The sequence below is a fragment of the Musca autumnalis genome, unplaced genomic scaffold, assembly GCF_047663935.1.
Source record: "Musca autumnalis isolate F117 unplaced genomic scaffold, ASM4766393v1 scaffold_2, whole genome shotgun sequence".
Taxonomy (NCBI): Eukaryota; Metazoa; Arthropoda; class Insecta; order Diptera; family Muscidae; genus Musca; species Musca autumnalis.
The window spans coordinates 198,246,347-198,267,263 of record NW_027411755.1 but is presented as its reverse complement, the minus strand read 5'-3'; the positions used below and the strand labels follow the sequence as shown (position 1 = coordinate 198,267,263).

Below are 20,917 nucleotides of genomic sequence, written 5' to 3'. Positions count from 1 at the left end.
TCACTTTGTGGAGAATTTTCACAGCTACAACATTTTCCTTAGGCCCATTTACATAGGACTCGCGGTTTCCAAGCAAAATCTTGAAAACCTAAATAACCCCTAAAAATGTGAACTTAAATCGCGATTTATTTGAAAATCCCTCCGTCGATTTTTTTTTGTTTCTCGATATTTTTCATCTATGAGCATTGTAGTTTCAGAATCTGCAAAAACTTCCCAGGTGTAAGCACCTTCCATTTAAAATTAGTTAAGGCGCACCGTGCATATTATATCAATATCATCTGCGTAGGCCAGTAACATTATATCCTTTTTGTATATAGTGCTATTTTTATCTCTATCGGTATATACATTCGCTTCTTGTATGACCTTTTCCAAAAGAATGTTAAATAGGTCACACAATAGGCTGTCACCTCGCCTGAAACCTCGTTTTGTTTCAAAAGGTTCCGAGAGGTTCTTTCCTACTTTAACAGCTGATATTGTATTAGCCAATGTCATCCTGCATCATCGTATAAGTTTTGCAGGGATACCAAACTCAGACATGGCTTGGAACACCTTTAATCGAATTGGGCAGGGCGGCCTTATAGTCAACGAACAGGTGGTATGTGTCGATCTGTCGTTCGTGGGTCTTTTCCAGTATTTGGCGCAGTGTGAAGATTTGGTCAATTGTCGATTTACCAGGTCTAAAACCGCATTGATATGACCCGATTATTTCATTGACGATGGGTTTTAAACGTTCACACAGTACGCTCGACAGCACTTTGTATGCGATTGGGAACAGACTTATGCCTCTGTAGTTTGTACACAGCGTCTTGTCTTCATTCTTGTGTACGGGACATAGGCGGCTGAGGTTCCAATCGTTGGGTATGCTCTCTTCCTGCCAAATTTCGGTAATTAACTGATGCATACTCCTTATCAGCATTTCGCCACCGGTCTTGAACAGTTCGGCGGGCAGCCCATCAGCTCGTACTGCTTTATGGGGTTTCAGCCGATTACTTGCTGTCATGACCTCACTTTGGCTAGGTGGAAGACATTCAACGTCGTTGTTTCCGATTGGTTCTGATGTACCTTCATCGCCGCCCATATTCGATACTAAGAGCTTCATAAAATGCTCCTTCCAGATCCTCAGTACGCTATCTGTATCAGTTACCAGATTCCCTTCATGATCTTTCCAAGAGAATGTGCCTGCAACATACCCTTCAGTCTGGTATTTTACACTCTGGTAAAAATTTCGGACTTCATTCTGACTCCTGAACATCTCGAGTTTCTCAAGCTCACGTTTTTCTTGCTCTTTCTTTTTTCTTCTGAAAATTCGCTTCTCCTTTCTCCTCTTCTCCCGATATTTTTCTTTCGCGCTTCGTGTTGCTACTGAATGCAGGGTTGCTCTGTATGTCGCGTTCTTTTCTTCAGTCCTGATCGTACCATAGATTTTTAGGTGGTGGTTTTTGGTACCCAAGGACAGATTTTGCGGTAGTTTGAAGTGAGTGGGCTATTCTTTGCCACTGCGCTTCCACATTATCGGGACAGGAGTGCTGTCTTCCAGCATGTGAGTCAGTTGAGCGGGATAGGCTTGTGCTATCTGTTGTGTTTGCAGCTTCTCGACATCCAGCTTCCGTCCTGTTTTAGATCGCACTTTTGCCGCAACATTAAGGAGAGTGCGTACCTTTGTTGATACAAGGAAATGGTCCGAATCGATGTTCGCTCCTCGAATTGATCGGACATCTAACACACTGAACGAGTGTCTTTCGTCTATCACAACATGATCAATCTGGTTTCTTGTTTTCCCATCTGGGGATATCCACGTGGCCTTGTGTATGTCGAGGTATTGGAATCGGTTACTGCTCACTACCATGTTTTTTGCCGCTCATCCATCATCAATCGAACATCGATGTTGTCGGATGTTACCTCATGCAGGCTGAACTTTCCGATCGTGAGACCAAAGATATTTTCTCTCCCAATTTTAGCATTAAAATCTCCTAGAACAATCTTAATGTCATGGCCAGGGCAGCAGTTATATGCTCTCTCTAGGCGCTCGTAGAATATATCCTTCGTCTGTTCATCTTTCTCTTCGGTCGGGGCATGGGCGCAGGTGAGACTGAAACTTTGCTTTAATGTGGATTGTGGCAATTCTCTCATCAACCGGAGTGTAGCTGGAGACGAGATTTTTGAGCCTCCTATTTACCGTAAATCCAACACCTAGCTCATATTTCGTTTCATGGCAGCTATTCCTATACCACTGAAAATTTATAAAATATTCAATATGTTTCCTATGCTTGGACCCAATATGATGTTTTCCCAAAGGTATTTTGTAATGTAGCCTAAGGTAAAAATAGTGCTTCGTATTGATTCTGCTGTATCTTACATCGAAAAGTAGCAACAACAACAAGTAGCAATAAATATGCAGTCATAGGCATAATTACACTGTGCTACAGTGAAAATTTGCAGGGGTTCTGATGCATAAATTCGGTATTGTGGGAATCCATGGAAGACGAAAATACCTTTCTTTGGGTCACTTCGTTTTTTGATTTTATAACGGTAAATGTAGTGAAAAACGGGGTTTCTTGGATTTCCCACATAAAACTGGCATAACTTCTTTTTTCCACAAGGGACTTTTACTGATTTTTTTATTTACTTACTTACTTACTTAGCTGGCCCACTACAGAACATTTGTTCCATAGACCGAACTAAGAAAAGATCTCCATTTCTCTCTATTTGTTGCTTCGCACTCTGGAATACCGCGCCTTTTCATCTCATCATCCACTTGTTTGCGCCATCTATTCCTTGGCCTGCCAATTCTGCGTGCACCGCCAAGCGGTCCGTATTTATACGCCTTTTTAGCGGGTTCATCATCGCTCATTCTTATGATATGGCCTAGCCAACGCAATCGCTGCATCTCGATACGTTTAACAATATTGATGTCGTTGTATAGCAGATACAGCTCGTGGTTCATGCGACGTCGATATTCACCGTCAACGCAGATTGGTCCGTAGATCTTTCGAAGAATTTTTCTCTCAAACACACCAAGCACTGCCATGTCTGCTTGCGCAAGTACCCAGGCTTCGGAGCCATACATCAGCACGGGTAGTATCAGTGTTTTGAAGAGCGTTATTTTTGTTTCACGAGATGTGGCTTTGTTTTTAAACTGCTTACTTAAACCAAAGTAGCATCTGTTGGCCAATACAATTCTTCTTTTTATTTCACAACTGATGTCGTTTGTTGTGTTTACGGAGGTGCCGAGGTAGACGAAGTCTTTTACTACCTCAATATTATAAGAACCAACTTCCACAGTCGGTCCGAGCTCAATGGACGCATTGCGCGTCGACACCATCAACTTGGTATTCTCACCGTTTACCGCCAGACCCACTTTAGCAGATTCTCCTTCGACCTTCATAAAGGTATCAGTTACTTCTTTTACTGATCGGCCCATGATGTCTATATCATCAGCATAAGCAAGTAACATGTGACTATTGGTGTAGATTGTGCCACTTCTTTTGACGTTTGCCTCTCGTATAACCTTTTCCAGCAGGATGTTGAAGAGATCACACGAAAGGCTGTCTCCTTGTCTGAAACCTCTTTTGGTTCCAAACTCTTTGGAGAGGTTCTTTCCTATTTTAACTGAGGACCTCGTGTCAGTTAAAGTCATTTTACAAAGGCGGATGAGCTTTGCGGTGATACCAAATTCAGACATGGCTTGGAATACCTTTGAACGCAGCGGGCTGTCGAAGGCTGCTTTATAATCGACAAAAAGGTGGTAGGTGTCGATCTGCATCTCTTGGGTCTTCTCCAGGATTTGTCGTAGGGTAAATATCTGGTCAATGGTGGACTTGCCAGGTCTAAAGCCGCATTGATATGGTCCAATTATCTCGTTGACCATAGGCTTTAGTCCTTCGCACAATATCCCTGACACGATCTTGTAGGCAATAGGGAGTAGACTTATGCCCCTATAGTTAGAGCATACAGTCTTATCTCCTTTCTTGTGGACGGGACATAGGATGCTCAGGTTCCAATCGTCGGGTACGCGTTCTTCCTGCCAGATGGTGCTAACTAGCTGATGAATACACCTTATCAGCGCGTCGCCTCCGGTTTTAAACAGCTCGGCTGGTAAGCCATCGGCCCCTGCTGCTTTATTATTCTTCAGCCGGTTGATTGCTGTTTTTACCTCATCTTGGCCGGGCGGTATACATTATATAACATCTCCTGGGATTGGATCTGTGGTATCATCGTCTTCGCTAGTATTGGATACCAGCAGATTGGAGAAATGTTCCTTCCCTATCCTGAGCACGCTATCTGTATCTGTTACCAAATTACCTTGCTGGTTTCTACAGGAGGATGTGCCTGTACCAAAGCCATCTGTTTGATGTTTCACTCTTGGGTAGAATTTTCGGACTTCATTCTGGCTCCTGTACATCTCAATTTTTTCACACTCCCGCTTTGCCATCTCTCTCTTTTTCCTGCGGAAAAGACGTTTCTCCTCTCTCCTTTTCTCCCTGTATCTCTCTCGTGCGCTACGCGTTGCTACGGATTGTAAAGTAGCCCTATATGCCGCATTTTTCTCGTCGGTGGCAGCACGACACTCCTGATCATACCATGGATTCCTTGGTGGAGGTCTCTGGTATCCAAGTATGGATTTTGCGACTGTTTGCATGGAGTGGGCAATCATTTGCCATTGCGCTGATATGTTATCGGGATGAGGAGTGCTTTGATTAAGCAATTGGGCTAGTTGAGTGGAATATGCTGTGGCTATCTGTTGTGATTGCAGCTTACCGATGTCTAACTTTCGTGTTGTGTCTGTTCGTACTTTATTTGCAACGTTTAGACGGGTACGTACCTTTGCTGCAACAAGGTAGTGGTCCGAATCAATGTTTGCGCCTCGCAACGATGGTACATCCAACACTCTGGATGAATGTCTTCCATCTATCACAACATGATCAATTTGATTACTTGTTCTTTGATCTGGAGACAGCCAGGTACCCTTATGAATATCGAGATGATTAAATCTGGTACTGCTAACTACCATGTTGCAGCTGCAAAGTCTATCAGCCTCATACCATTGTCAGATGTTTCACTGTGGAGACTGAATTTCCCGACTGTTGGGCCAAAGATATTCTCCTTTCCAATTTTGGCATTAAAATCGCCTAGAATGATTTTAATGTCATGGGCAGGGCAACGGTCATATGTTTCTTCTAAGAGCTCGTAAAATATATCTTTGGTCTGTTCGTCCTTTTCTTCAGTGGGAGCATGAGCGCAAATAAAGCTGATGTTGAAGAATTTAGCTTTTATTCGAATTGCAGTAAGTCTTTCATTCACTGGGGGTAAGCTGGATACCAGATGTTTTAGTCTCCGACTAACTACAAATCCGCAACCAAATTCATGCTTTACGTCATGGCAGCTATAATACAGTGCGTCACCTTTAGGTGTTGTTGTGACGCCTTTCCCAATCCATCGTATTTCCTGTATGGCAGTAATATCGGCCTTGTACTTTTCAAGTACGTCTGCCAATGCGAATACTGCACCTTCTCTATAAAGAGTGCGAACATTCCAGGTGCAGATTCGCAGATCATGGTCTTTAAAACGTTTGCGGAATTCGTCAACTTTAGAGGGGTTTGTTTTTCTTTTCTTTCGTTTTTTTCATAGTAGGCTGTTTTTTCTAGGGGAGGGTTACTAGCCCGACGCCCAAACCCAAGTTTTTAACGTTCTTATGGGTGAACGCGCGGCACATGTTAGCTCACTACCTTTAACGGGTGTTAAAAGCAGCTACCCCAGGTGACACACGGGGAGGTCAGTGTCCACTTGAGATGGAAGAGGGACCAAGATAAATCCTGGCTTTGCCATGTTAAAACCGGTCAGGACCGTTCCTTGGTATCTTACACCCCTTACGTCACCTTTAACAGGTGTTAAAGGCAGTTCCCCAGGTGACACCACGGGGAGGTCAGTGTCCACTTGAGATGAAAGAGGGACCAAGATAGATCCTGGGCTTTGCCATGTTAAAGCCGATCAGGAACGTTCCTTGGTATCTTTCATTCCCTACGTCACCCAATGACGATATGTACCTTTCATATTATCGAAAGCTTGGGTTTTCCTAACTGTGCATAGCTCATTTAATTGTTTTTTTTACAGTGTTTTATTTTTAAGTCATACAAATCTCAACTGATAACAGAATTTACGCCGTGAATAAAGAAAGGCAAATAAAATCAAATAGCATGACATGATTTGATGAATCAGTTTTTTTTTTAAATGACAATTTATTATATTTGTGCTTTTTTTTATTAATAAATCATCAGTTCAAAAGAGGACTTCATTAAAGCAACAACATTAAATTTAGTGCGCATAATTAAAAAAATGGGTTTCCTTGCAAAATTCTTCCTTATGACGTTTATGGTGGTGTGCTGTTTGCAAGTAAGTGAACTTCAGTGTCATATAAAAGTGGTAATTAACTATTTTCTCTTTGTTTAAAGTTTGTTTACATGGAACGTTTGAAACGTGATGAATCTTCTGTAGATACGGCAAAAACTCAAGATATTGATATTAATGCCTTGGGTAATATGATATTGGAACGTTTAAAGGAGACTTTAAAAAACGGTGATGAAACACTAAAGGTAATAGGTTAATTTATAAATTGTAAATACATAAAAAATATATGGATTTATATTTTTCAGAATATTCTCAATAATGCTGCTAGTGCTCTCCAACAACAACAACCACAGCCTGCCGCTGCTGCTGCTTAGTTTTTGTGATCGCAGTGATCGTGTATAAATTTATTATATGCCTAAAAGTAGGCTTCATTTTTCGAGTGAAATATTCAATTAAAATTGAAATTAGCTTCAACTCAGTAAATAGAATATTTTCTAAATATTTGTCATGCTAGAAAAAAAGATACACAAAATTTGAATGAACTAAGAAATGAAATAATGTCTGTAAATATCCTGAGAATTTTATTCAATCAGCATGTACGATTTATGCTGGTAGGATTAAAGGTGATGTTATTAAAAAGTTCTTTATGTTGAATCGAGAAATATTTGCCAACTCAGTTATATGTGGAAGAAATCCAACATTACTTTACTTTAGGGCGACCCTTTTTCTGGCCCTTCTTAAGTTTTCGCAATTTTTGGGCTTCCAAAAGAGCCAAGGCTTCTGCTTCCGCTTGCTACACAAAAATAACATTAAATCGAATTCACGCTGTAATTTTTGTTTGCGGTGTTACCTGTCGTTTTAACTCAGCTTCTTGCCTTTCGCGTTCCTCTTTTTCGAGACGTTTTTGTATTTCTCTGTGAAATCGTTCAATTTCTTGACAATGAAATTTCTTTGCATCTCGCAGCTTATCGATCTGGGCCTGGATGTAATTATTTTTATTTTCCATTACTTCGAATTCATTGTCAAAACGTTCTTGCAGTTCATTAATGCGGCGTTTATATTGCTGAAAAGAAGATGCATTTGACAATTGGGAAACGTAACTTTCGGAAATAAATTCAGATTTTTATACCCTCAGCCTTTAGGCTAGAAAGGGTATATAAACTTTCATACGGGCAAAATGTGCCTCATCGAATTAATGGTTTTAGACCCCAAGTATGTTTGGACGAAATGTGTTTCAGACAATTTGGAGTTGATTTAACAATGTTCGTCCGTCTGTCTGTCTTGCTGGCTGGTGCGCTCGATAACTCTGGAACGGATGAACCGATTCGGTTAAAATTTTGGCGTTCGTCATATTTTGTCCAAACTTAGTTTAAGTTCGAAAATGAGCTATATCGGTCGACTCCTTCCGGTACCTCCCCAACAAAAGTTTCAAAATGTTCGGAAAATTTATGGGCACGATAACTCTTGACGGTAGCAAACGATTTGGTCCATACTTTGCACATCGTGTAATATCTATCAGACTTAGATGAGGTTCCAATATGGACCTAATCGGTCCACTCCTTCGGGTACCTCCCACACAATATTTCGGATAAGTTCAGATTAGGCCCTGCTCTCGAATCGCTTTGATTTTTGTTGCAACAACTGGTATTCACTTCCCCCCATACGACGGTACAAGTTTCATCAGGGGTAAGTCCATACTTCCTGAGAAAATGGCCGGAAAGGTGAAAAAAGCCCCTATGACACCTTGTGTAGTGGTTGGAGCGCTAAATAACTCTCGAACGGATCTGTCGATTCGGTACAAAATTTGGCCTTCGTAATATTTTGTCAAAACATAGTTTAAATTCGAAGATGGGCTATATCGGTTCAATCCTTCAGGTACCTCCCCCACAAAACTTCAAAAATGTTCGGAAAAATTTTGCGCACGATAACCCTTGAAGGGAGTGACCGATGTAATCCACACTTTGTACATCCTAAAATAACTACCAGATATAGATCAGGTTCGAATATGGACTATATTTGTCTACTCCTTCTGGTACCTCTCACACAAAATTTCGGATAAGTTCACTTTAAGACCTGCTCTCGAATCACTTTGATTTTTGTTGAAGCGATTTGCATTCGCTACCTCCATTACGACAGCAAAAGTTTTTTCAGGACAAATCCATATTTCTTGGGAAAACAGCCCGAAAGGTGTAAAAAACTCCTATGTCACCATATGTGGCGGTCGGAGAGCACGATAACTCTCGAACTGTTCAACCGATTTGGTCCAACATTTGGTCTTCGTCATATCATATCCAAACTTAGTTTCATGGGCAATACCGGTCCACAACTTTCGGTACTATTCCCCAATATTTAAAAAATGTCACTAAAATGCAAGGACGATATCACTTGAATGGGGCAACCAATTTGGTCCAAACTTTGAGTCTCCTTATATTTTATCAAAATTTAGTTTAACTTCTAAAATGGCCCTAAGGGTACCTGCCCTACAAAAGTTCAACATTTGTGTCTTAGTGCCGTTAATTCCTAATCCACATTTTTGTCGGCAAGTTCAAATGTCCAAATCGCTAATATAAAATTCTAAGTCGATGTTATCACGTTCGTCCTCTCCTCTGTCTGTTAAAATAAAGATACAGCTCGCTATGTATGATAGAGCTTTATAATTTGGTATAGAAGTTTGGTATTGAAAATGGGGTACATGCACGCAGAGAAAAATATTTTTCGCTTTTGTTGGAACAAAAATATCTGTTTTGGTTCCAAAAATGTATTTGTTTTGTTTAAACATTGTAATCCAAATCCAAAAATACCATCTTTTGTTCCAAACATAGAAAACAAAAACAACTTTCGAATTTCCGCAATATTGTAAAAATCGTTAACAATACCGATTGTAGGAACTATCACAATCTAATTTTGTTTACAAAAAGTATTGTCAACCCAGAAAACCAGCCCAGAAATTTTTGATTTGAGTGTATATACTTCTCATATACACTTTTCGCAAAACTTGGATATAAATGTCGCGTATAATATTGCAATCATTGATGAACACAATACATGGTTTGCTGCATTGGCTCACAACAAAGACAAACAAAAAGCAACAAGCACCCACCACAACATAAGGAATAATAAAACACCATAACAAACTCCGGTATAACACCAAACCTCAAAGCACAATGAAGATAGAAGAATGAAACAAAACAAAAACAAATAAAAACAAGTAAGCAAAGGCAATAGTCGGACGGGGCCGACCATGTGATACCCTACACCACAACCTGTAGGTATAGGTATTAGATATGTGCAACCGCCTCGCACGTTGCATGTCCGGCTTCGATTCCCATCAAATTGTCTACGGTGGCAAAATGCGTCTTAGTAATATTGGCGATATTTCCTGAGTATTTCAGCAATGAAAAACGTCTCTACAAGTGACAACTAGGTCACATATCAATAACATAATATGAATCCATTGATATAAGATAAGCCTCCCTTGTCTTTACTGGGATGTTTGTGGAAAATTATATAAATTATACATTTCTAAATAATATTCGAAAATTGGAAAATTCACATTGATTAGCCCTCCTGCTATATCTTCAATTGTCTTTGAATATCAGGTTCTTTTTTGGAATACACCTAAAATAAGTAAATATATACCACGCAATTTGGTATATTTGATAATTGGGAATATTACGAGTTTATTGAAGATCTATGGTCCAAAAATTGAGCACTTGTACCTCACATATGATTCGAAAATAGTTTATTGTAGTTCATATTGTGATATCAAAACTATATTTTATACCGGTAGAAATAACTAACAATGAATAGAAATTCAAAAATGTTGCATGCAAACAAATTTCTAAATCCCAAAAATATTCATCTTCAATTATACAACAAAGAAGATAGTATAAGTCAGATGCGCTAACGGTGATATACCTTCAGCCTCTAAAAATATATTTATTTTTTAACACGAGTTTGCTTCAAAACGCGTGGAATCTGTAGGTATCGTAATATGGGGCTATACCAAATCAATTTTAGTAAGCTAAAATCTGACTTTTGGAAATATTTGAGAATTATTTTTTCAATGTCAACCGCTAAATAATATCAGATCATCATGCAAAATTATAGGTATTTTCGTCAACCTAAACTCTTACCCCGTGCAAAATTTCGTGACTATTGAGCTATAATTGCGACCTCTAGCGGCTTTATGATTACACAACAAACAAAAAACTGGATATATTAGGCTGTAACTCTGTTATCTGATCACGTACATCAACATAATTGGCATCAATTAAAAGGTCAAGAGATCGCCTTCTTAATATAACTCACAAGTGGGGAATGTGTCTTTTAGGAACAAAGATATAAGGTGTTTATTAAAAATTTTCACAATTTTCACACAAAAGTTGTGGTCCATTTAACCCTCTAAATATTATCTGATCGCCATCTCAAATTGCAAGCTTCAAGTTTTTCATATACTCTTGCTTCACTTAAAATTTCGAGGCGATCGGACTATTATTGCGACCAACAGAACAGCAACAAAATCGGATAAAAATTATGTTTTTGGTCCATTTCACCCGCTAAATATTTCACGATCATCGCCAATTAAAATAGCGATCTATTCTGATGTGAAACCGATCCCCATACCAAATTTTGTGACGATCGGTCCATAATTGCGGCCTGGAGTTTGATTACAATTTATAATGGACAGACGGACACACGGACGGACGGACGGACACACATCTCAAAATCGCTTTATCTAGCCGAGATATGAAGATTGGTATACCACATTGGGGGTCTCAGACGAATATTTCGCGGTGTTACATGAATTTTTCCCAAAACAAACTTATAATACCCTTTCCACATAGTGGGGTAGGGTATAACAAGAGTCTCCTTGTTGGTATACATACACACAAAAACAAAGATAAAGGTATCATGTCATACAAACAAAACTCACCATAATTGTTTTTTTCAACACGGCATCGAATAGCGAGAGAAGAGAAAAAATTGTCGAAGAAAAGAGAGAACTATTGTCCAGTTGACAAAAACAATTTTTGAATTTAACCAACCAATTGTTGGAATCACAATACTACATTTGGAATTTAACAATATATTTACAATACATATTTTGCTCTTCGAATATTGTTGGATCAATCATATTTTTTTCTCTGCGTGTGGGTCCACGTCTTACTAGAACTGTACCAGCCGATATTCGTTATAATGAAGGTTTTGCCTCATTATCACACCGAAATAGTATTTATCCTTTGTTAAGGGTATACAAATTTCCACCTAAAACTAGACGGTAAAGGTCCACTAGGGTGGTTTTAAAAAGTCGATGTCGGATTTTTTAGGCTGCACCTCTCTAAAGTGTTTAGCAAAACTTAAATTTTAGGATTGCCAAAAATTTAGCACGGTCGGAATAATTTGGATTTTGCCACAACAAAGAACTGGTAAAATTTTTCCATCGATTGGACAATAAATGTGGTCTGTGAGCGATTTCGTGAAAATTCGTTTTTGGCTCCGTAAAAAAGTACTATGGAAACTTCGAGGCCCCAGTGGCACGTGTTAACATATTCCAATCGTACTCAATTTTTTGGCAATATTAAAGTGTAACAAAAGTAAAAACTTTACGGGGTGCTACCTAAAAAATCCGACTTCGATTTTTCCCTTTGAGATAAAACCACCTTAAGGTCCACGTCTTCATATAGTCCCCATAGAACGGTACCTCTCGATTTTCGGTATTTTAAAGGTTGTGGCCTCAATATCCCGCCGAAACGGCTGAAATTTGGTGTTTAGTCTTCGTTCGGGGGGTTTCGTAGGGGATGGAAGATACCAAGGAACGGTCCTGGCCGGCTTTAACATGGCAAAGTCCATGATTTTTCTTGGTCCCTCTCTCATCTCAAGTGGACACTGACCTCCCCGTGGTGTTACCTGGGGTAGCTGCCTTTAACACCCGTTAAAGGAAGTGAGCTAAAATGTCCCGCGTGTTCACCTATAAGAACGTTAAAAACTTGGGTTTGGGCGCCGGGTTAGCAACCCTCCTCCAGAAAAAAGCAGCTTACTATGAAAAAACAAAAGAGAATAAAAACAAATCCCTCTAAAGTTGAAGACCCCCTCAAACTTTTTAAGGACCATGATCTGTGAATTTGCACCTGGAATGTTCGCACTCTTTATAGAGAAGGTGCAGTTTACGCATTGGCAGATGTACTTGAAAAGTACAAGGACGACATTACTGCCATACAGGAAATACGATGAAATGGGAAAAGCGTCACTACAACACCTAAAGGTGACGAACTGTATTCTAGCTGCCATAACACAAAGCATGAGTTTGTTTGCGGATTTGTAGTTGGTCGGAGGTTAAAACATCTGGTCTCCAGCTTCACACGAGTGAATGAAAACTTGCTACAATATGGATAAAGGCAAAGTTCTTCAACATTAGCCTTATCTGCGTTCATGCCCCAACCGAAGGCAATGACGAACAGACCAAAAATATATTCTACGAGTGCTTAGAAGAAACATATGACCGTTGTCCTGCCCATGACGTTAAAATTATTCTAGGCAATTTTAATGCCAAAATTGGAAAGGATAATATCTTTGGCCCAACAGTTGGGAAATTCAGTATCCATAGTGAAACATCTGACAATGGATGAGGCTGATAGACTTCGCAGCTGCAAAAACATGGTAGTTAGCAGTACCAGATTTAAGCATTTCGATATTCATATGGGAACTGACTGTCGCCAGGTCAGAAAACAAGAAATCAAATTGATCACGTTGTGATCGATGGAAGACATTCATCGAGCGTGTTGGATGTACGTTCGTTCCGAGGTGCAAACAGCAAAGGTATGTACCAGATTAAACGTAGCAAACAAAGTACGAACAGACACAACACGAAAGTTAAACATCGGTAAGCTGCAATCACAACAAATAGCCACAGCATATTCCACTCAACTGGCCCAATTGCTTAATCAAAACACTTCTCGTCCCGATAACATATCAGCACAATGGCAAAATATTGCCCACTCCATGCAAACAGCCGCAAAACCAATACTTGGATACCAGAGACCTCCATCAAGGAATCCATGGTATGTACATATTTAGACTACAAAAACCCTAGTTGGGTTTTGTCCTGTCAGATCCAGTTCGGATTTTATGGCCTCATCTAAACCGGGCTAAATCTACACTTTTTTGCATTTATCAGGCCTTTATCTCAGAAACGAATAGGAATTTGGCCTTGCTGTCTTTAGCAATCTTGTAGCCCTAAACTACAATAAACAGTTCGAATTGTTTGCACAAGATCACCTTAAAAATGATCAAAAGATCAGAAAGATCAGAAATGTATCTTATTGCAATAAGTTACCCCAAATGTGTCAAGAACAAATTTGTTTAGAAAACCTCACTGGTCCTACCTTATCATTCTTCTATAAAATACCTCACTGTGTTTATACCCTCAGCATTTATGCTAACGAGGGTATATACACGTTCATACGGGCAAAATGTGCCTCATCGAAATAATGGTTTTAGACCCCAAGTATGTTTAGACGAAATCCGTTTCAGACAATTTGGAGTGGATTTAGCAATGTCTGTCCGTCTGTCTGGCTGGCTGGTGCGCACGATAACTCTTGAACGGATCAACCGATTCAAACCAAATTTTGGTTATCGTAATATTTTGCCTAAGGGTGCCACCGTGGTGCAATGGTATGCACACCCCCCTTGCAGGCAACATCAAATTTTCAACGGTGGCAAAATACCCCTCAGTAATGTTGGCGACATTTCCCGAGTATATAAACCATGAAAAACTTCTCTACAAGTGGTGTCTTAAGACACGCCGTTCGGACTCGGCAAAAAAAGTATGTCCCATTTCATTGAGCCAACATGAATCGGGGTGCACTCATTGATATGAGAGAAGTCTCCCTCGCCCCTTCAGGGATGATTGTGGAACAATTATATAATAGTTTGTCTAACCATAGTTTATGTTCGAAGATGGGCCATATCGGTCCACTCCTTCGGGTACCTTTCACACAAAATTTCGGAAAAGTTCAGTTTAGGATCTGCTATCGAATTGCTTTGATTTTTTTATAACAACTTGCATTCACTGCCCCCATACGACGGTACCAGTTTTATCAGGGGCAAGTCCATACTTCCTGAGAAAACAGCCTTAAAGTTGCAAAAAAAACCCTATGACACTCTCGAACGGATCTGCTGATTCGGTCAAAAATTTGGCCTTCGTAATATTTTGTCCAAACTTAGTCTAAGTGTGAAGATAAACCATATCGGTCCACTCCTTCAGGTACCTCCGATTTGGTCCATACTTTAACATCCTGATATATCTGTCAGTAGTGTGATTCTCTAGGGGCATGTTTTGGTTACCGACAAAAATCGGTTAAATTAATTCGTAAAATTATGAATGAAAAGTTCAAATAAAAGTTGGCGTCACTGTTGCTACCGGTAGAACTTTGCGAGTACTTTTTATTGGTCGCTAACTTACCGATTAATATCGTTAATTACCGAAATTATAAGCAGATATAGATCAGGGTCGAATATGGAATATATTTTTCCACTTCTTCGTGTACCTCCCACACAAACTTTAGGATAAGTTCACTTTAAGATCTGCTCTCGAATGACTTTGATTTTTGTTTAAGCAACTTGCATTCGCTGTCTCAATTACGACGGTAAAATTTTTTTCTGGGGCAAGTCCATACTTCTTGAGAAAACAGGCCGAAATGTGTAAAAAAGCCCTATGGCTCTCGAACTGATCAACCGATTTGGTCCAAAATTTGGCCTTTGTCCAAACTTACTAGGCGTTTACACACAGACAGAATTGGGAAGACAATTACAAAGTTACAAACCATTTTCACCAATACATTCATACTTTTCTCTATACATATTTAAAAATTTATAAACGCCGGGTTAGTTTTAGTTCGAAGATGGACAATACCGAAACTAAAATGGCATGACGGGGCAACCAATTTGGTCACAACATTGGATCTCCTAATGTTTTGTCCAAATTAAGTTTAACTTCTAAAGTGGCCCATATCGGTCCTCTCCTTAGGGAACCTCCCCCACACAAGTTCAACATTTCTAAATAAGTGCAGTTTAGGGTCTGTTCGAAGATCCTTTGGAAATGTATACCGATGCTGTTAGTTGTGGTCCTGTTTACAGCGATATTATGCTTTTCGTGGACAAGTCCATGCTTCCTGGCATACTGGCCTACAAGTTATACGATGACAAATTGAAATCACTAGTGTGCGCGATATCAATCGAAAAGATATGACTCCCAAAATAAGATCCACTTCCATAATAGTCCATTATATCGGTGCATTCCTTCAAGTACCTCCTCCAATTCACGTAGGCAAAGCTGACTCATACTTTTTTATTTCTTTTATCTAGAAAATACCTCACTGTTTTTCTATATAGAGACAACTTCATTGGTCGTCAACCTATAGGAGAAGACCTCACTGTTTTCCCCATTTATAGAAGGCCACATAGATCTTCGATCAGTAGAGGACACTCCTCCACCTAAGGAAGGAACCCTGTTTTTCTATCTAGAGAACAACTCAGAGGTATACCCTCTGGAAAAACTTCCATTGGTTTTCTAACTATAGAAGAACTCACCGACCTTCTATATAAAGGAAACCTCACTATGTTCTATATAGAAAATACCTCCCAAGTCTCGCTACTAAATTGGTCTTCCACCTATAAAATATCTTCTTCTATAGAAGATCTCACTGGCCTTCTATCCATAGAATACTTCATTGGTCCTCTATCGATAGAATACCTCATTGGTCCTCTAACTACAGAAGATTTCACTGGTCTTCTATCTGTAGAAGACCGCACTGGTCTTCTATCTATAGAAGTCGTCACCTGTCTTTTATCCAGAGATGACCGTAACTTGTCGTGTCTTGAAGACCTATCTAATCTCTGGTTTTCTATATAGGGAAGACTAACTGATTTTCTATATAAAAATACCTCACTGGTCTTGTATTTAGAGAAGATCTGACTGGTCTTATATCTGAGGAGATCAAATAGAATACCTAATACAGAGAAGCCATCCCACAGTCGATACGTCTGAAGAGCTGCTCAACTAACAGCGTAACCAGTACACGTAATTTGGTGACTGTGTGGGTTCGAGTCCTAGGCTTTCCTTTTTCACTTGCAAAAATTTTTCGATCATCAAGCTTAACTCTAAACGAGAAAATTAATAGGAATACCTCATTTCAAACTAGCGAAGCCTTACTGCCCTTATGTCTATAGAAGGTCTCCCTGCTATTCACTTTAATTGCCTTCTATTTAGAGGGTCCTCACTGGTTTTCTGTGTAGAGAGTCCTCAATGGTCTTCTATCTAGATAATACTTCATCCATAGTAGACTTCACTGATCTTCTATCTATAGAATTCGTCACTGGTCTCTTATTCAGAGAAGACATTATGTTATGTTTGGAAGATATATCTGGTATTTTATCTAATCTCTGGTTATACCATCCACCATAATATGGAGGGTATAATTATATTGTCATTTCGTTTGTAACATAACGAAATATTCGTCGGAGACCCTATAGACCTTATAAAGTATATATATTCTTGATCAGCATAAAACTTTAAGTCGATATAATCATGTCCGTCCCCCTGTTTGTCTAGATACCGCTCGCAATATTTTAGATAGAGCTCTCTATAATTACTCCTAGGATGTTTGGTATCGGTCTACGTTTTTATATAGCCCCCATAGAACGGTACGGAACGGAATTTCAGCCATTTCAGTGTCGCACCGATGGAGGTATAAAATATTCCAGATGGGAATTATCAGTATAGGTCCACAGTTTCATATAGCCCCCATAGAAGGGTACCTCCCGATTTTCGGTTGAGGCCTCAATATCCAACCGAAATGGCTGAAATTTGGCATATAGTCTTCCTTGGGGCTTTGAAACTTTCACCCTTTTAACTTTTTTATGGTTTCAGCTACATTATCTCAACGAAGTGGTTAAAATTTGGTGGCTAAACATTTGTATTTAGTACTCATTGGGGTTTCCAAATTTTCCCCCAGAAATTTGTCAGTATAGGTCCAGGTTTTTATATAGTCCCCATGGAATGCTACCTCCAGACTTTCGGTGTTTTGAAGGTTTTAGCCACATTATCTTACCGAATTGGCTAAAATATTACATTAGGGCTTTGAAACCTTCCCCCGGAAATTTGTCAGTATAGGTCCACGTTTAGACATAGCCCACATAGAACGGCTCATCGCAATTTTCGTTATTTTGGTTTTCTATCACTTCACTAGCCTTCTATCTTGATATACAGAAGACCTCACTAATTTTCTATCTAGAGAAGACTTCACGGGGATAGATAGAGAATAATTTACTGGTCTTTTATTATTGAAAACCCCTGTACTCTTTCATATAAAGGAGACCTAACTGATCTTCTATCTGGAGAAGACTTCATTGGTCTTGTGTCTACAAAAACCGCACTTAACTTTTATCTGCAAAATACTTCTAATTTTCGACAGCTTCAGTAGTATCTATTTATATTAATTTTTAGAAGACCCCACTGGTTCTATCTTTAGATCTCACTTCTTACCTCCACCAAAGAGTAGTAGGTATCCATAATGCTATCGCCACAATGTTTTTCCGTTAATATCTTCTCTTTGAGTTTTTCAATTTCATCAGTGTACTCAGCGACCAGGTGATCGATGCGATATTGATTCTGTTTCACCATGGATTGTTGCCATTTCAGTTCATAACGAACCTCAATGGGATCCCAAACTAAAGGCAATAAAACAAGTCGTTTAATTTCCAATAAAGCAAGGAATATTATAATTGAAATACCATCGGAATTCATGAAAACATCCTCAAGGGCCATTAAACGTTTCTGTTGTTTCTCCAAGTGGTCATTGACATTTTCAACTATGACGCGATCCTGGGTTTGTTTTAATGTCTTCAATAATTTCTCTCTCTCAGTTGTAAGTGATTCCGGTAAGTTGTGATAAAATTGGATGTCTCTTGAATATAAAAACTTTTTTGCTGTTTTTTTTTTTCTAAGGAAAAAAAACGGTTCTTACCGTAAATACTTCCATAAACCGTCTGAATCTTTATTATTGGCACTTTTGAAGATTAAATCAATGAAGTCCTTTATCTCCTTTATATCGGCCTTGGTTTTTTGTTTTTCCAAACATGTTAACGTACTTTCCATGAGCAAAACATCAACCCAAATACAATTTTCCAATTGTCGTCGTTTCAAAAAGTCCTCTTTTGACCAACTGAAAACATTGTGTGATATTTTTTCTACTTCTGTTAGGTCATACTCCCTACAATAATCAATATTGGTGAGAAATTCCAATTGTTCTGAAATTGTTTGGTGTAAGCGTTCCAATGCAATGTCCTTTACAAAGGCAAAGGAAGGACGTTTGTCAAAAAGTTCTTGAATCCTCTTGGGATTTAGATTATCAAAACGTGGTGGTTTGTTACCCTTTGTGCTATAATATTGACGATCATAGTGGGCCTTCTCACGGATATCTGCTATGCTGTGATTAAGGGATGCCATTTATTACGGAATGCGAAGTAAAAAAGTTAGGAAAAAAAATTGAAAAATTGGTCTCTAAAAAAACTTCAAAATTAAAAATAAATGGCCTGTTCCCGTACTTTATAAAGTGTTAAAAGTTGTAAAAGTCGTAAACGATTTTCATATAAATTTTGTATACGGGAACGCAAAATGTGTAAAAGTGGTAAAACTTGTAAAAACAAAAGTAGGTACAAGGCAAATTTATATAGATATATTATATACATTTTTATTATATTTTAAATTTATCTAATATGAATATGCCTTGAGTAGATACTAGGAAATACTATAGCAATGGTACTGTATTATTCACCAACTTCTTTGTCGCTACAGATTTTTTATATCCAATTGAGGCTTCGGAAGGTCATCGTCGTGCTAAACTTTGAGATGAGATTTCCATGACTAGTTCTGTTAATAGGGTTATCAACATCTCTAAAAATAGTAAAAGAGGGCTATAGTCGGACAGGGCCGACCATCTGATACACTACACCACTTCCCCTGAAGTGGTGTCCAAACAAATATATGTTTGCAACATTGTGTAATATATCTCAATTTTATTTGTTTGGGTACCAACATATTTTTTATGTTAGAACATATTTTTTATGGGTGGAGAGAGGATTTTTGTCAAAGAGAGTAACAATAGGGCTCTCGCGGCGTCAGAATGCAGTTTTGTAATAAAGAGCTGTGTGTATGGTGTAATAGGAGACGCCGAAGCTTTGGTGGTGTGTATGCGGTACACACCAGTTTCGTGATTTGTTTTTGTTAACCAACGTAGGAAGCGAAGAGGAAAAAAATGATATTTAATTATGTAGTTCTTTTTTATTCAGTTTTCTAAATACAATCGTTTAGTAAAGACGGTAAAGTGAATGAATAAATCAGTGTTTTGTATTTTCTTAAAGAAATTGTGCTTTTTAGTAAATTAAATGTCCAATACATTTTATAATTGAATCAAAAAAGTGAATGGAAATATTTTATTGGACAAGGAAGAAATCGCATTGAATATCGGTAATTACATCAATACATTTTTCATATACATATGTATGTATATTTGAAATATGGATGTACCTATTTGTTACATTATATAATCATTTTTGTTTTTTCAAAATAGTCTGGCTTAATCCCATTGTTGTTGTTTTAATATTTTAAAACAACTATTTTATTAGTGGAAAAGATTTGGCATTGCTCGCCAAGGGGTAAGGCAGGGAATACTATAGTTTCGATCCACGCCACTGGATCTCATCAGTTCCCTTGTTTCTTGTTTGTGGATATTCTCCACCGAAGTTATTTTCAACAAGAAACTTTTTATACCCAAACATCAATCGTCAGCTCGAAGTATAAAGGTAAGCAAAGAAAAAAGTTCAATGAGAAGTTTTTCCTTGGCAACCTCATACAACTCCGACGAAAGTGTCTGCGAAAACAATTCAAACCTCTTCCACTTGTATGTGTCTATAGTATTCCCTGCCTTACCCCTTGGCGAGCAATGCCAAATCTTTTCCACTAATAAAATAGTTGTTTTAAAATATTAAAACAACAACAATGGGATTAAGCCAGACTATTTTGAAAAAACAAAATTGCAAACGCTATCCCAATAAAAAAACGCCACAATGCTTCAAATTATATAATCATTTGATTTCAGATGCCGATTTCCTGCTGATGATTTCAGCTTTGAGGAAAATGTGTTTTATTTCACAACTAAGGAGAAGCGTTCAAGGATGTTTCTATATAATTTTTCTTTTTAAAAGTGTGACTTTTTATAAATTATTTCTTTCAGTTTTTTTATAAAAGTCTATTATGTATTTTTTGGAATTTTTTATGTACCTACAGTGGTGGCCAATACATTTGCAACAAAATTGCACGTTTTAGGAATTTTTATTTAAAATATTTTTTTGAACGGAAAATTAAGTATTTTTTTCCAATTATTTATAGTTCATTGTCTCAAATATAAGAATATAAAAAATTTTGACATGTTATACAACAAAAAATTTTAAAAAATGATACCGCACGTTATAACTTCAATACATCAGTATCCATCATTCTGATATGGACCAA

At 38.4% G+C, this 20,917-nt stretch overlaps 1 protein-coding gene across 1 annotated transcript; it reads right to left on the bottom strand.

The window, feature by feature from the left end:
* Nucleotides 1–6,900: 6,900 nt before the first annotated feature.
* LOC141395092 (uncharacterized) lies at nucleotides 6,901–18,935 on the bottom strand. The gene is made up of 5 exons (XM_073970514.1): nucleotides 18,372–18,935; nucleotides 18,139–18,311; nucleotides 17,891–18,075; nucleotides 7,196–7,408; nucleotides 6,901–7,138 (listed from the first exon to the last, which is right to left on the bottom strand). Exons 1-5 carry the CDS (start codon nucleotides 18,851–18,853, stop codon nucleotides 7,046–7,048), a joined length of 1,146 nt encoding a protein of 381 aa, XP_073826615.1. The 5' UTR covers nucleotides 18,854–18,935; the 3' UTR covers nucleotides 6,901–7,045.
* Nucleotides 18,936–20,917: the final 1,982 nt, after the last annotated feature.

Excerpts from the sequence above, each read along its gene's own strand:
- LOC141395092 (XM_073970514.1), bottom strand. The coding sequence starts at position 18,853 with ATGGCATCCCTTAATCACAGCATAGCAGATATCCGTGAGAAGGCCCAC. Across the intron at positions 7,409-17,890 it reads CCTACTACTCTTTGGTGGAG|CAATATAAACGCCGCATTAA; the intron begins GTAAGAAGTGAG and ends TCTTCTTTTCAG. Across the intron at positions 7,139-7,195 it reads AAGCTGAGTTAAAACGACAG|CAAGCGGAAGCAGAAGCCTT; the intron begins GTAACACCGCAA and ends ATTTTTGTGTAG.